At 43.5% G+C, this 17410-nt stretch overlaps 1 protein-coding gene across 2 annotated transcripts in view; it reads left to right on the top strand.

The window, feature by feature from the left end:
* The window catches only part of slc2a9l2 (solute carrier family 2 member 9, like 2), a 95401-nt gene extending 79316 nt beyond the window's left edge, over positions 1–16085 (top strand). For both annotated transcript variants that reach the window (XM_035905131.2, XM_006784589.3), the window contains exon 13: positions 15682–16085. In XM_035905131.2, the coding sequence (XP_035761024.1) occupies positions 15682–15924 (243 nt within the window). In that variant the 3' untranslated portion in view covers positions 15925–16085. The remainder of the gene's footprint in view (positions 1–15681) is intronic.
* The last annotated feature ends 1325 nt before the right edge of the window (positions 16086–17410 follow it).

Raw genomic sequence — 17410 nt, 5'->3', positions numbered from 1 at the left:
AACAACTGCACATTCTTGCAGTGTACGCTTTCTCAAAGACAAGATCAGCACTGGGGATTCAGAGAATCACTGAAGCAGTGCAGCAGAAAGCACAGGGATATGGGAACGGGATCGTTTTTGATTGTTCTCCAAGAAGAATAACGCACCAGAACAAAAGAAAAACTGATATGAAATAATTTGGCTGTTATTACACCTATTTCAAATATGTTACACTTCAAACAGCAGACGTCAAGGATGGGCACTTTGAATGGTTTCCATCATGGTGGGGGAAGACTGGCAGCATTTTGATGCGTCTGCTTAGAGGGCTAACCATTCTGAACGAGGGTGTTAAATTCCTCCATGCGACTGGACTACATGTATAACCTCCTGTGCAGCTTGAGTGGCTGCAGTTTTCCCCAACAGGAGCTGGACCAGTTCCAACACAATTATAAACTGTACTGCCACTCTGGGTGTAGCAGGGGGAAATCAGGCTGATAACACAGACAATTCCCTGCTGGTGTTCCAGCGGCAGTTTTCTGCCACACAGAATGACGCTGAGCTTTTGTGTGTAAGATAACAGAATGCACATGTAGTATCTCTACCAAGCCAAAAAAAACCAAACAAAAAAACGCCTGAGGATTTTAGAGGCCTTTCTGCTGGATAGCAGGTTTATGGCTCCTGGAGTTCAAGACATATGCACCTCCATACTATTATACACACTGTGTGCATGCTTATTTTTCCCATTATTGGGAAAATGAAATTTATAGAATAAGCTATGAAGCAATAGAGTCACTGGGAATATTTTTTTACTCACATATGTGCAGTGATGAACATGAAACAAAACAAACAGAAAAATCAAAAACCTGTTTTTAAGCTTAAAATATGAATCTGGATTAAACACTTTCACTGTGGAACCATAACATGCTAATTTTTTCATTTTCTTTTTTAATATTTATACTTTTTATTACTACTTTTTTATTATTCTCTTTTTTTCTGCTGCATTTTAACTGTATTTTTAAATACCTGTACAGGGGACGACCCAAGGTTATTAATTCTTTATTTCTAGACCTTTAGTACTCTTCCAGTTACAAAAAAAAAATAACAACATTATCATCTTGGAGGTTATTCTGTCCCATATCAGACTTTCTTTTAACAATGCCGGCACATATATGTTCATTAAATGCTGTTGCACGAGGTGTTTTTAGCGAGCTGCTGCTCAGCTGCTGTGACAAACGCAAAACTCTCATCTGGGAGACAGAGGTGGGAGTCCCCCTACAGGAACATCATCTGAAGACACAGACTTTGATTTTCAGTCGCGTTCTGTAAAGGCAGTGGTGACACAGTTACTTACAGTGAAGCTCACATGTAATTTTAACACTATAACACTGAATTCAGAGGTGCAGAAGGAAAGCTGGGAAAGGCTGGGACTGTAAAGAAGAACAAAAGAGTTTATAGTTTCAGCGAGTAAAGTTGTTGGGACTGTCGACCCCTCCTGTCTGAAAAAGCATGTTAAAATCTGATGCTCGGGCGCAGCTGGCTTGCAGACACTGGAGGAAACCCTGGAGTTTTACTGGGGAAATCACAGCCTGTGTGTGTATTATAAATGAACCATCGCTGTTTCGTCCTTCTCATCCCTCTGTCTTTGATATTTTGTAGCAGCCATTAATAGCTTGACAGGCAACCTTAATGAGTACATTCTGTATAATAACTGTCCAACTTGGCTGGCTGCGGTGTCCTTTGAAGGTACATTAATGGTCATTCATTGGTTTATTTTCTCTTGATACTGCATGAAAACTATTCTTTTATATTCTTTGTTTTGTTTTGTTTTAAAGTGGACCAACTTCTTTGTAAAGACAAGCAGTATTCCTTTAAGACGGTGGGTGGAGGGATCTAGCGTTTTAGAGTGAAAAAAGGGACTTTTACTGAAGTGTGAGGGTTTTTTTAATCAAACATTGCAAAAATGGGAATCCTGATGAAAAGGCGATGAATGCGGGTTATCTACATTTAAAAATGAACCACTCGGTGAATCATTGCTATATGCACTGAATCTGACAATTTGTGGCTGCCTCAACCTATCATATACATCTGCTTATGATCTGAATGCAGGCAAGCATAAAAGATACTGAACTGAAAAGAGGATAAATCAGTCTGACATAGTTCTATCGAAGCAATGTGGTTCCTCATTCCACAGACTGAATACGTGTTTGCCAGCCTCATGCTTCACACAGTCTCCTCCTTTTTTCCCTCTGCTGTTAGTGCTCATCTTCCAAGGATTTTATAACTAAATGATTAGAATTAAGCTCATCTGCTATTCCTTTGGCCTCTTTCACATTTTAAACTATTATAACTATATCAGTCTCTTTGTGTCCTTCACTGCTGCTATTTTTCATTTCAATCTCATGTTAGCGCACAAAAAATGAAGTCGTTTAGTAGTTAACTGTTAACTGTGATCTTTCTCTGTTATCTGTAAAAACTGTGGTTAAAATATTCTTCTCATTTCAGCCAGTGAAGCTTTCGAGTCATCCACAGTTCATTGCTTTAATTTTGTCCAAGTGTCTCAGTATTAATTGTGTCTCAGTACGCTGTACTGCACCAGTGAATACAAGTTTGTTTACAGCATTACAAGCAAAGGTGTTCTTCAGTTTGACATTTCCATTTCTGTGCGTCACTGTACCCTCAGTGTATTGAGGTTAGAATTCTTAACACAGATCTCCAACAACCTGCTGTTTTCCTTGTGCACGATCCCTTAAAAAATTTATATCGAGCTGTTTTATTCTTTGAGTACTTAAGTAGTTTTTGCTGTATCACTCCCAATGATCTGTTAAGTGAGTTGTATCTGGTAATTCCCACTGACAGAATTTGATTTTAATTAAAGCATCTATTGCTGATCTCTCTGGATCTGTCTGTACAACTTGTGCCAGTCTTCTATTTTTCAAACTTTACACAACATACAGCAGTCTGTTGTTCATGACAGATGATTTTTTTTCCTATATCAGCATTTACCTATTTCAAGGTATATATGTCTATAATAAAAACAACACTTTTCACAAATGGAGTGCATGATTCAGTAGCATGTAAAATCATCTTCGGCAGGAAAACTAGAAGTATTCATTTCTTGAAAACGGTTGGTCATCTTTAGAATACTTTATACACAGGATTTCATGTCCGACTCGATGATTGCAAGGTGCCCTGCTCCTGTGGCTGTAAAACAAGCCCAAATCATCACCTCTCTACTAGTGTACTTAAACATGGTGCTGTTCATTATGGCCCAACATCTCCCCTCTGGTCTCATCTCTCTGGAGGACATTGTTCCAGAAGTCTGGTTTGTTCAGATGCACCTTTCCAAAGCTAAGCCCTGCTGCCATGTTCTTTTTAGAGAGAGACTTTCTCTTTGCAACCCTTCCAAACAAGCCATCCTTGTTGAACCTCTTTCTAATTATTCTCTGATGAACTTTAACATTTAACATGCTCAATGAGGTCTGTAGAGTCTGAGATGTAGCTCTTGGTTTTTTTTGCTTCTTTGTTTCTCTGAGCACTCTAAGCTTGGGGTGACTTTTCTGTCCATACCCGGGAAACTCATTGCACTGTTTTAAAATAAACCTCTATGCTCCAGGCAAGCAAACCACACAAACCTCTGTGTTTATATAGGTGCAATAGGTGCATCAAATGCTGGCTGCTCCTTATGCTCTTTATTCATATTGAAGCATTAACGGTATACTTAGCTTTTTATAGGACTGCATAGAGTCCTGTGAAAGCTTTTGTTATCACATAACCTAACATATACCACATTAGATTGGGCGCTTGGCATTCCTGTCACTCACAGCAGTGATTATCGCACTTAAGCAGACTTAAGACTTGGCAACCTGTTGGCTTTATAGATTCAGTGAGTTTTTATATCTATTCAGCAAGTTGTCTCTGGTGACAAATCTACTGACCTTTGGGCAAACATTCACCAGTGCTGCTTCACAACTGCGAGGCTTGCTCTGCAGCTGCAGACACACCTCATTCTCTCCACCTGCTCTTTCCAGTGAGTGTCAGTGAGTTAAAAACCAACAGAGCTCTTAAATGGGCTTAAAAGTGTGAAGTGTTGCTCTTTTGGTTTCTTACTCAGATGGAGGTTTTGCATTGCTTTTGTCTTGAAGTTATTAAGTTATCTTAATCAAAAAGAGAGAGGCAAAATCATCTTCTCCGGCATTTCGAAACAGCTTTCAGTGTGGCTGCCATTTTTAGATTGCACTCTGGCAACTTGAACTGTGTGCTTTCTAATTAGAGCATTATTGAACTATTAAACTATTACTGTGGACAGTGATAGTAATTTCTAGCTACTCCACAGTAGGAAAACTTATTGCTAAAGACACCATACCATCATTATCTGGCTCGTTAGGAAAACGGCATTATCTATATAACACATCGTTACAGAGATATTTTTAAAAATGACATTTCAACTGAAACTGTGACCTTTATATTTCTTACATGGCATATTTGAGTTTTTAACTTACATTACCTAATATAAAGTGCTACTGTCTGATTATATCTGCCCTGTGTGCAGAGGACATGGTTCTGCCTTTTTTTTTTCTAGACAGAACTTTGCCCTTGGTTATAATGACCCACTTGTCCCTCATTAGATCCTAATGGCATTTGACATTTCAATCTTTGTGAGATAAAAAAAATAAAATCTAAATATGTACGCTGATGTTCCTGCACTCTTAAACAAACTTGTTCATTGTATTCTTGCTTGTCTTCGCTGATTTCTAATGAATTCGTTAAATAGATTAATCTGTGAATGAATACATTGTACCGTAAAGCCAGAGTTTTCAGTTAATAAATCATTCATAATGACATAAATTATTTTATTTCCAATTAAACTGGAGGATTTTTTTTTATAGAAAGGGCTATTTTCTATCGGATGCAGCTGATTTAAAAAAGTGAATTAATGCAGAAAAACATTGAATTTAATACTTTAAAGCTCTGAGTGGCAGGGTAGTTAATACGGATGCATCTACACAGGTACATGACTCTGCAAAGTAAATACATTTTGAATAATTGTGTTTGAGTGCCTGGACTACCAATACGATTAACTATTCAGTGCATGTGAATTTATAGCTAAAGCTGTGTGTGATGATGTTTTAATTACACAGAGTTACATAAAGAAGCCTGTGACGTGTCATTTCATGATTCCTTTGCCCGTCTTATGGTAAATGGTCTGTATTTGTATAGCGCTTTACTTGTCCTAAGGACCCCAAAGCGCTTTACACTATACACAATCATCCACTCATTCACACACTGGTGATGGCAAGCTACATTGTAGCCACAGCCACCCTGGGGCGCACTGACAGAGGCGAGGCTGCCGGACACTGGCCCCACCGGGCCCTCTGACCATCACCAGTAGGCAACGGGTGAAGTGTCTTGCCCAAGGACACAACGACCGACACTGTCGGAGCCAGGGCTCGAACCGGCAACCTTCCGATTACAAGACGAACGCCCAACTCTTGAGCCACGATCGCCCTCCTGATGAAAAGGAGGGCGATCGTTCTGAAACATTCCTTCTGGGATTTCACGTGCATCTTTGTTCTTGTGTTTTTTCTCAAGCACTCCTTTGCTCCTTGAAATATCGGGCGTCCAATGATCATCATAAGAGTGCAGCTCAGGAATGAATCTGACCTCCAGTTGATCCAGTTGGGTGCGTGATATTTAGCCTCTAGCACTCATCAGGAGTTTTGTGAACAAGAATCAGTTGTACAGTGTATTCACAGACTGATGAAGCTGAGCACAGATGATATTATCAGTGGATTTTTCAGGGATAAGATTTTGATAAGTTCTGAAAACAGGAGCAGGGCTTTGAAAATTAATAAATATGGGATTGAACTACACTGGAAATGCAAATGAATTCGGTTTGCGTTACATGGGTGTGTGTGACTTCACAGGGGCGATTTCTCTTTTTCTTTTGTCTCTTTGATTTTTATTCATCCATAAATGTAGATCTTGGTTACAGTTTCTACATTCTAGCAGCCCTATGTGACGTATGCGACAAAAAATGCTACAGCACCATGAATTATATTCTATGGTTTTGACATGGTCGAGATAAATGATAAGTGGCTTGACAAAACGACTTGTCAATCGGAAGTGGTTTTAGCCTAGAGAGCAGATGTTGAGCATATGTGTTTGCCATGAAAACAGTGACTCAGAACCTGATTGTAATTACAACTAAACAGAGTTTCACCTTTTTAGCAGAAACAATATGTTCTCCCCTCCGCCTTTGCAACTTTCCCACAAAGCGAGGTGCTCTGACCGTAGCTTTAAGGGCACATTCATTGTGAGAAAGAAAAAGTTCGACAAAAGTCATCGTAGAAGTTTGAGATCAGAGTGAAAGTTTGCTTGAGGCACGGTGGACATTTTAGTGACGCCGTTTTGACCTTCCGTCAAATGTTTTCTGCCTGTTCGCTCAGTAGCCCCCCCAGATAAATCTAATTTTGTCCTTTCAGTCAGCTGTACCGGAGTGTCATGTGTTGGAGGCAAAGAGTGAACGGAGAACTAAAATAGCTGAAAAGGGCATAACAAACACTTAGATGGTGTTTTCTTAGAGGTGGAAGTTGTTCATGCATGATCTGTCTTTTCCTTTTCATTTAGTCTTGCTGATTTTAAGAAAAAAACCAAATTAAAGCCCAAACATCTCAAAACCCCATTGGGCGATGCGTTCCTGCACTTCCACTCTCACACTGACTGTGTGATGCATGAGCTCCCACAGGAATAACAGATGTGTTCTCAAAGCGTTGTGTAATTAATTTTGGAGATGTTAAAATGTTTGCAAAGTCACTCTTTCATAGCTATACAGTCAGGCCCATAAGCACTAGGAAAATGACACAGTGTTTGTGGTTTTACCTCTGTACACCACCACAGAAGAGTTTAAATGAATGAAATGATTTAAACGATCAAGATCTGGCTATGGCGCTAGGAGAGAAGCGGTTACCAGAGTGTTACACCAAAGTGTAACTCTGGAAAACTCATCAGAGCTCGTCAGAGCTCCATTCTCCAGTTAAATGAACACATACCCCACCAAACACAAAGTTTGGCGGGGGAACTCATCTGTAAAGATATTTCAGTCTCGAATGAAGTGTGACTAAAAAACAAAAATGCCATCCACATCTTCACATTGGCAGTGTGACAAAAAACTACATTTGTTTTCCTGTGTCATGTTACCGATCACAATATAGGTAAGCAACACCCACTGCTAAGAATAGGAAGCTTGCATTGTGGAAGTCATTTACAGAAATGTGCAGAACTCTGCCGGTTTCAGCATGTCAGGTACCCTGTACATGTAATGAAACACCTATACTCTCCTGTGCTAGAGCTACACCAGACTATGAATCCTTAAATGAAGAGTTGTCAGTAGATGTACAGGAGCCTGAACACCTCACCATTGTGTCTGCACTGTCATTTCATTCTGGTAAAAAATAAGGATTGGAGAAATAAAGGATGATATATTGCACTTCTACCTGTCATGCACCACTGACCAGTAGGAAGACAGGATAAAGAGGTATAAGGGTGTTTTTTTTTAATATGGTATTTTGATGGCTGAACAACGAGATTGCTGGTAATTTATGTCAGGAAATGGAAGGTCAAGTAGATATTGAGCTGAATAGGTAATTAAACAGATAATAAAGGTATACAATAAGAGTGTGTCACAGGAGAAATGGGTTTTGAAAGTCCTAGAGCAGAGCAAGAGATAAGGCTGACCTGGCAGGGAAGATTTGGACATGTGTGAGAAACAGAAAGCAACAGAAGGTTATTTTTAGCCAGCCAATTCCGCAAATATTGCAGAGTTGCTCGTTGCTTTTGTTGGTTGGGTTTTGCTAGCCCCACGAACTCCCAGGCACATGCCTGGCATCCAGATCCCAGCAGTGACTGACTGGTTTCTGACGTGCACCTGAAACCAGCTCTGACCCCTTTCCAGACAACACACCGTTTAACTGTCACATCCCATCTTTCCATGGCAGGCCACTGCTGAGGTGTCAGTTAGTGCTCTGCAGTTCTAGGTGTTCAAATGGGGTTATAAAATATAGCAGTTAAAATCTTGTAATATGAAATATTATCAATTATTAGCACTTTTTAATTCCCTACATGGATATCTAAAAGGACAGCAGCACCTGAACACAGATATGCAAAATGCTCCCAGGCCTATGGTGCAGGAAAAGGAACACATTAAGTAGCAATTATACCAATTTACACTCCTGAAAACTCCACCAAGGCTATTTCAATGAAAAGCTGATACAGACAACTGAGACACTGGCCTTGGAAAATTAAAGGATAGCAATTAATTACTGTTACTACTGATTTGACTGGTCATCTTTTGTATTTTATCAAATATTTGAGCCAAATGCATGATGATGGCACCAGATGGAGCATGTTAACAAGGTTCATGGGGGACAATCCTGACCCAAATTTTGCCACATGCAAATTGTATATTTTATCTTCCACTTTATTTTAATTAGCCCCCGAGTGTCACGGCGAGTGAGATGAGCCGTGTGGAAAATAAAGGGGGATCCAAATGCAGGCACTTGTAAAGGTGTGATGGTGGTTTATTAAACACAAACTAAAAATGGACAAAAGGCGAACCGAACAAAGACTAAACTATACTGGGAACAAACTGAATACAGAACACGAACCTGAACATGAACGAGAGCGAGCAGAAACGGATTGACAGCAGGGAACACACAGATGAAACATGGTGGGAACGCAGACGGACCAGCAACTACAATGACAGAGGACACGACTTAAATACACACAGAGAAACATGGGAATTACACACAGGTGGTGGACACAGCTGGGAATAATCAACAAGACGAGACAGAGGGAAAACTGAACACACTCACATGAGACTCAAACCTTCACAATAAAACAGGAAATGAGAACACTACAGGAAGACGCAGACCTGACACTGAGAGACAGACGGAGAATGACACATGGAACCTGAACTAAACTAAACGTGAGATACAACCGAGAACAAATCCTTAACATGAATAAACAGAAACAGAATTCTAATAATAATAATAATAAACCTCATAGTGCCCAAAACCATGACAATTATCCAAAAATAAACTAACAATCCAAAACTCAAAACACTGGGTCGAAACTGACCCAGAACCGTGACAGTACCCCCCCTCCAAGGGCTGGCTCCCGACAGCCCTAAACAGAAAACAGGACAATAAAACAGAGCACCAGACCAGGGCGGGCGGAGGGGGTCCAGGAAGGAGGGTCCGAAACAAAAAACAAGGAGCACAACAGTCCAGATCAAACCAAAAAAAAACCAGGCCAACACAAAACAAGACTATTCATGAGTCCACAGGAAAGTCCGGGGGTCGACAACACAAGAGCCAAAACAGTTCAGGGGGCCGACCGTGCACACGGCAACGGCGGCGACGAGCAAACAGTTCCGGGGGCCGACCGTGCACACGGCAACGGCGGCGACGAGCAAACAGTTCCGGGGGCCGACCGTGCACACGGCAACGGCGGCGACGGGCAAACTGTTCCGGTGGCCGACCGTGCACACGGCAACGGCGGCCACAGGGCAGGTCCGGAGGTCGGCCGCGAGGCCAGCGGCGGCAACGAACCCTTTCCGGAGGCCGTCCACAATGGCCATGATGCCAACCCAGAGGCCTGGAAAATGGCCGCCAGAGGCGAGGCAGAACAGGCCGAGCGGGCTCTGACGAAGGCGAAGCCGCAGAGGCTGGACCAGACGAAGGCGAAGCCGCAGAGGCTGGACCAGACGAAGGCGAAGCCGCAGAGGCTGGACCAGACGAAGGCGAAGCCGCAGAGGCTGGACCAGACGAAGGCGAAGCCGCAGAGGCTGGACCAGACGAGGATGAAGGCACAGAGGCTGGACCAGGCGTGGATGAAGGCACAGAGGCTGGACCAGGCGTGGATGAAGACTGCAGCGGGACGGCTGCGGAACCTGACGGCAGCGGGACGGCTGCGGAACCTGACGGCAGCGGGACGGCTGCGGAACCTGACGGCGGTGATGCCGCAGGAGGTGATGTGGATGCAGGCAACGGTGTAGGAGACACAGGGGATGATTCAGCAGGTGGTGGCTGAACAAACTTCCCCGGACCGTCAGCAGACGTGAGGATGTGCTTGCTGGGTCCTCCAGGACCCCCAGCAGATGAGGCGTGGTGCTGGGTGGGCTCCTCAGACCCACCAGCAGACGACACTCGAGGCTGGACGGGCGACTCGGGCCCTCCAGCAGACGACACTCGAGGCTGGACGGGCGACTCGGGCCCTCCAGCAGACGACACTCGAGGCTGGACGGGCGACTCGGGCCCTCCAGCAGACGACACCTGAGGCTGGACGGGCGACTCGGGCCCTCCAGCAGACGACACCTGAGGCTGGACGGGCGACTCGGGCCCTCCAGCAGACGACACCTGAGGCTGGACGGGCGACTCGGGCCCTCCAGCAGACGACACCTGAGGCTGGACGGGCGACTCGGGCCCTCCAGCAGACGACACTTGTAGCTGGCTGGGTTCTCCCGAACCCCCAGCAGACGAAACCTGAGGCTGGATGGGCGACTCGGGCCCTCCAGCTGACGTGGCGTGAGGCTGGACGGGCTCCTCCGGCCCTCCAGCTGAGATAGACGGCTGAATGGATCCCTCTGGTCCCCCAGCAGAGGACAGGGGCAGAGGGGTGAACTCACTGGAGCTCTCAGCAGCGGATGACGGCTGAGACTGCTCAGTAAAGTCCTCTAGCGAAGCTGCTGGTGCTGGCATCTTGACCTCTAGGGGTCCAGAGTTGGCTGGTGGCTGACACCCAGCCTCTGGGGAGGCCCTAGAGGGAGCAACTGCCTCTGAGACGGCCAGCTTAAGTGAACCAGCTAACGTTTGTATGAAGTGTGTTCCCTGCTTGTAATGAGGCTGTGAGGATGATGACTGAGTGAATGAGTGGGTAGGCTGCTGAGCTAGTGGCAACTGAACTGAGGGCAGCGCGGCTGCTGACTGAACTGAGGGCAGCGCGGCTGCTGACTGAACTGAGGGCAGCGCGGCTGCTGACTGAACTGAGGGCAGCGCGGCTGCTGACTGAACTGAGGGCAGCGCGGCTGCTGACTGAACTGAGGGCAGCGCGGCTGCTGACTGAACTGAGGGCAGCGCGGCTGCTGACTGAACTGAGGGCAGCGCGGCTGCTGACTGAACTGAGGGCAGCGCGGCTGCTGACTGAACTGAGGGCAGCGCGGCTGCTGACTGAACTGAGGGCAGCGCGGCTGCTGACTGAACTGAGGGCAGCGCGGCTGCTGACTGAACTGAGGGCAGCGCGGCTGCTGACTGAACTGAGGGCAGCGCGGCTGCTGACTGAACTGAGGGCAGCGCGGCTGCTGACTGAACTGAGGGCAGCGCTACAGGCCTGGCGTTTGACTGGGATGGAAGTGAGGATGGGGCAATTGAGCGGACACTGTCATAAACATGGAACGAGGGTTCAGAACAGGCAGTCTTAGAAGCTATGGCCATGGGTGAGAAATCATTGTTATCCTCAGTAAAAACACAAAAAATTGCCCCAGAAACAACAGTCACACAATCTGATGCAGCAGAAAAAGTGTCCCTTTCACTCACCACAGCCGACTGCTTACATGTCCTTACATCCGGCTGTGGGGTGCCGCGCCGGCGGCGCGAATGTCGCTTTCCTCTTGGAGATGGCTCCGACGGACCGGGTAATTCCTCGTCCGGCGGGTCGGACGGCACGTCCTCCATTGAAGCGAGTGGGCGAGCGGTAGCGGCGGGAGGGTGAAGGTGAAGCTCGTGAAGAACAAAATTCTGTACGAGCGGGTGCAGTGAGTCTAATAACCAGGGGTAGCAGGAAATAAGGTGTTGTAGGTCGGCTTCCACAGTGTAAAGAGACGTTTCTCCCTCATGCTCTAACCACTGGTTGATTAATATAGAAACAGAGTCGATAACGGCCTCCTGAAGCTCCCTGGGTGGGCTGAATGCTGCTGGATCCATATCTGGCTGGTCCGTACTGTCACGGCGAGTGAGATGAGCCGTGTGGAAAATAAAGGGGGATCCAAATGCAGGCACTTGTAAAGGTGTGATGGTGGTTTATTAAACACAAACTAAAAATGGACAAAAGGCGAACCGAACAAAGACTAAACTATACTGGGAACAAACTGAATACAGAACACGAACCTGAACATGAACGAGAGCGAGCAGAAACGGATTGACAGCAGGGAACACACAGATGAAACATGGTGGGAACGCAGACGGACCAGCAACTACAATGACAGAGGACACGACTTAAATACACACAGAGAAACATGGGAATTACACACAGGTGGTGGACACAGCTGGGAATAATCAACAAGACGAGACAGAGGGAAAACTGAACACACTCACATGAGACTCAAACCTTCACAATAAAACAGGAAATGAGAACACTACAGGAAGACGCAGACCTGACACTGAGAGACAGACGGAGAATGACACATGGAACCTGAACTAAACTAAACGTGAGATACAACCGAGAACAAATCCTTAACATGAATAAACAGAAACAGAATTCTAATAATAATAATAATAAACCTCATAGTGCCCAAAACCATGACAATTATCCAAAAATAAACTAACAATCCAAAACTCAAAACACTGGGTCGAAACTGACCCAGAACCGTGACACCGAGTGTATTCACTTTTTTAATACTGTATGGGAATCCTACTGGCTCTGTTTAAAAGACCAGAGGTTGGATCTCTCTAATATTAAACACTGTCATGGTTTCAAAGGGACCAACTATTTTTTCAGGTAAAATAATCAAAGTCATCAATCAAAGCAAGACTGCCATAATCCCTCTATATTCAAGACAAATTGCCAGGTCATCGCAGAGCTAACACCGACAACCACACACTATCATCATTTTGAATCATCAGTTCTCCAAATCAATTCACCTTTGGCTAATTTGGAAAACCATACAGGCACAGGAATAATACGCACAAAAAGGCTCCAGCCATCCTGTATGTGTTCATCTGAGATACTGTTGACAGCCTCATTTAAAGTTTTAACAGAGATATATTGTTTAACTGGCTCTTTTCTTTCTTTTTTATAAATTTAACAGATCTAATGCGTGCTTTCACCTCATAAAGCCTGAACCATGAAATAATTGCCAGAAAAGTCTAACTGGAGGATTTATGGAACCTGAAGAATTAAGAGGAAAGAAATTAAATATCAATTTACATATTTATGTGTATTTATTGCTCACAGTAGCACCACATGTGTCTAATTGTGTACATCAGGTTTTTCTGAAAAAACAAATAAACAAACAATAAACATGATGTAAAGGTCTCAAAAACTCATGCACCAAGCAGGATGCACTACAGGGTTACAAGACCTTCTTTCTGCTGCAATTGGAGTCTAAAGCATTCCCTAAGATTTGCAAGAGCAAGAGCTTCTCTGTCATGGAAACTGATGCCATGAAGCTCCCAGCGCACACTTTGTGTGCTGCTGTTAATAACGGTGGAGGTTTGGAACTCTGCAGTTATTGACTCAGGCAAGTGTTTCACAAACTGTGTACTCTGCTCTATAACTCTATGTAGTCAGCCAGTACAAACAGTATAACATCAATTTCTGCCACAGTGAATTTTATGAAAAGAAGAAACTTTCACTTGCCATTTTTTAACCCTTACCAAAGCTGGTGAAGTCATCATATGGAGAAATGCTAACATAGCAGGAGCTCTAGTTCCAATGCGATGCTTCACACCAATATAAATGTATATATAAGTATAAAATGGGGCAATAACAAGCTCTATTTGTGCATGAAATCTGTAAAACCTATTGACCCATCACATTCAATCACATCCATTCATACGCTATGAGTTTTGAATGCTTTTGTGTTTGCCTCATTAATGAGTATGTAGCATTGCAGCTGTGATCCATAAACATGATGCTTAATGGGTATTGTTGTTTTTTTGTCTTGTATGCTCATATTGTAACAACAATGATATAGCCAAGGATTAGCCACAACACTCAACTGTAGAGTCGGACAGCAGATCCATTGGGTCCTGTGGGTTGTCACAGAAGCTTGATCATATTGGAATCTGGAGAGTCTGAAGACAAGGTCAAAAGATCCACATCAATGCCAGGACTCCTGGTTTCCCAACAGAACACTGCATTGTAACAAGATGATCAATGTTATTCTCTCCCAGGGGTTTTAATGTTGTGGCTGATCGGTGTAATCCATAAATCAGTCCAGTGTGGACATTTCAAATCTTGTACACATCTCCATCTCCTCGTTGTGCCTCCCACAGGCAACACAATCTATGAAAACCCACAGCCATGCAAATATCCCCCTTTTAACACCGGCAAACCCCTACCCCTAGCAATGACTCATTGTTGCACCAGAAACCAGTGACTGACAGTATATGTCCAAGCATGGACACTCATTTGACCAGATTTGATTTACAGTACGTCTGCAGTGCATTTTAGAGCATTCACTTTGCCTTTTCTGTTTGCACATTATTCAGCCAACATTCATTTAAGCATGAAAAAAGTGTGTCTGTTTGTGTGTGTGTATAGCAATTGGGTCTTTGTGTTCATGCCTTACTGTCTGCGTGTGCACCACACTGAACCCAGCTGAGCCACCACAGCAGATCAAAGGCTTATCCCAGTGTCAAAATCAGGACTGTCTCATCCTCGTCAATCCACGGGCTTGCAAAAAATTCGATTAATGACAAATGGAGTGAACGCATAAATGTCCTGTTTGTAAGATGACTCATCTACCCTGACAACTGAGAGAGAAAGGCAGTTCTTTCTGAAGAACTTGCTAACTTTGCAGATGAGTGTTACGTCACAGAGGCAGCATGGAAACTGGGTCAGGCCCTTTGCACGATGCTCTGAGGTTTTTGTTTTTTTTTATGCCGCTATTATGAAATACCCTCAACAGAGGAAAACAGTGTCAGAGACTAACAGCAGTGGTGATATAACCAACTGAAATCAAAGTGGTAAGTAGTTTTTTACTGAGGTCGTGGTTGTTTGGACACTGCATTTCTAATACCTGGTACATAGTTCTGCATTTGCGGTCTGCCTCCTCATAAGCGAGGGATTATAGTTGGTAACATACTGGTCAGGGTCAGCCAAGTTTCTCTGCCCTACACCCAACCTTTCTCTCTCAGACTCTTTCTCTGTCTTTCTCTCTTACTCACATACGCACACGCACAAAACCCTCTCTCCACATCTAAATCTCCCTCTGGGTAATCAGTCAGTGTGTATTTTTAAATCTGTCACTAATCTCTATTATTGGCATAACCCACAGGACAAGGTTACCTTTCATACTTTTTGTACTTGGACACACGACTACATGCAAGTATATGCAAGACGAGTAATGTTCAGTTTATATGCTTGTAGGATTCTTTTGAGCGGAAAATCATGGTAATGTTATGCTGTCCTCATCAATGACACACATTTGACAAAACAGATGACAAAACAGATGCCACGGATGATGTCTCTGCAGAGATGGACTGAAAAATGTCACGATCCAGCTGTGTGGAGGTGGACACGCCAGTAATCATTTAATTGTTTAAAATTCTGCTGTAAAATTTTTGTTTTTTAATAAACTTTACTAGATGTCATCTGATTGAAGAATGATGAACTGAGGGTAACTAGGATGTTGTAAACAGCACAGTGTATGCACAAATCTGATGTGTTTCATGTTTCTTGTCTGTATGTTTTCTGTTTGCACAGGAGACGCTGCAGTCCTTTTCCTTCCTTGTGTTTGTGGCAGTCTGCATTCTGGGATCCATATACCTCTATGTCGTCCTCCCGGAAACCAAAAATAAAACCTTTATGGACATCAGCCAGAGCTTTGCCAAGATTAATAAAATGCCCATCCCCTCGCCTGGTCAGGAAATGGAGCTGGTTCTGTCTATTAACTCTGACACGAATGGAAAAGCCCAAGGTGCCACTAAGATGCAAACATCCTTGTAAATGAAGGAATGAAGCACAGTCATAATCGAGAAGCAAATGTGTGAAAATATTTCTTGTTTTTACATATTTACTGGGCATAAAAAATTAAGTAAAGTCAATGCTTTTTTTCAATGTTTTTTTTATATGACTGCATTTTTTTTTAGATATATTAAAGCAATGAAGCAAGTATTTGTCTGTGTCTCTCATTAAGATGAAACAAATTGTTCCTATTCTGTTCTGAGGCTCTTCGGCAGTCATAAAAATGACTGTGGTTTGGGGTTTATATTAGATGTTGATTCCACTGATTGCTTTTACAGTTCTGTCTAATATTAGGTACAGAGTTGTGTTTCGGTCTGTTAGTCACTGTTTTTTTCACTTTATTTAAGTCTTTACAATGTCTCTGAAAAAATGTATTTTGCTTTGCCAAAACATCCACAAAAAACTTAATGGGCTAGGTGTTTCTTGGCTTTTTGATACTGATCTGGTTGTGCACAGTGCTGTCTTCATGTTGACATTGGACCAAAACAGTACAGCTGGAAGCTAGAAAACCAAAACATGCTTTATGGGTTTATCACTGCAAGAAACACATCTCAGATAATTGTGTCCTGACACTAAACAGAGGTGTGCCAGAACAACCAGAAATATGATCATTCTTCTTTAGTAAGACCAGTTATAGCATCCCATCTCTCTTCATCTCAGTCTTCCCTAAGAGCCTAATAAATGAGAGGTGGGACAGACGTGCATCTGAGGAGAGATAAATTTTAGGATTATAGCTGTAATCCTGATGTCTTGGTTAACGTCTTAATATACACAACCTGGGAGAGAGAACGCAGTAAAGCTGACAGGGAAAGCTATTTGGATCCTTTCCAAATCTGAAACGAGCCAAGGCTACCTCCCACCAGATGGCTGGAGCCAGCGGAGGAAGTGATCTGAACAGAGGCAGACAAGCGTGGCATTGGATAGCAGTCGCAGTTTGTTCCACAGTAGGGCGTACTCAATATTTGAAAGTCCGCTTCCTGGGGGGCTGACACTCTACCCCCTCATATAGACACAGACACAAAGTGTGTTTCTGTGTGTATGTGTCATTCTATGATGGGATGTCCACGTTTTCAAATAGCATTGTAAAAAGGTGGTGGCGAACCTCCATGCATCTACGTGTCCTTTTAATTTTTGCAAATACCCAGTGAGTTAGTGTCTCAGATTACATTGACCTAACATACAAGAAGGCGGAGAAGGGAGGAGAATAATAATTGTAAGTGTTGTCCCTTACAGCTCTGTTCCAGCTTGCTACTATTGGAGACGTATATTGTCAGAAGCATTACTTACTGGGCAATTTACAGAATGATTTGCTGGGTGAGTGATGAGAGAGTAATTATGACACCACACTGCTGCAAAGCCGTATATGTTTAATGAGAGAACACTGCAGAGTAATGTATGCTTGATAAATCGGTGGTTAACCAACCTGTCAGGAAGCGGTGTCAAATTAACTTCAGATTATGCAAAATAA

Source organism: Neolamprologus brichardi, chromosome 5 (assembly GCF_056152115.1).
Source record: "Neolamprologus brichardi isolate AB-2024 chromosome 5, ASM5615211v1, whole genome shotgun sequence".
Classification (NCBI taxonomy): Eukaryota; Metazoa; Chordata; class Actinopteri; order Cichliformes; family Cichlidae; genus Neolamprologus; species Neolamprologus brichardi.
The sequence above is the reverse complement of the archived record's forward strand: the minus strand, read 5'-3'. Positions and strand labels throughout refer to the sequence as shown.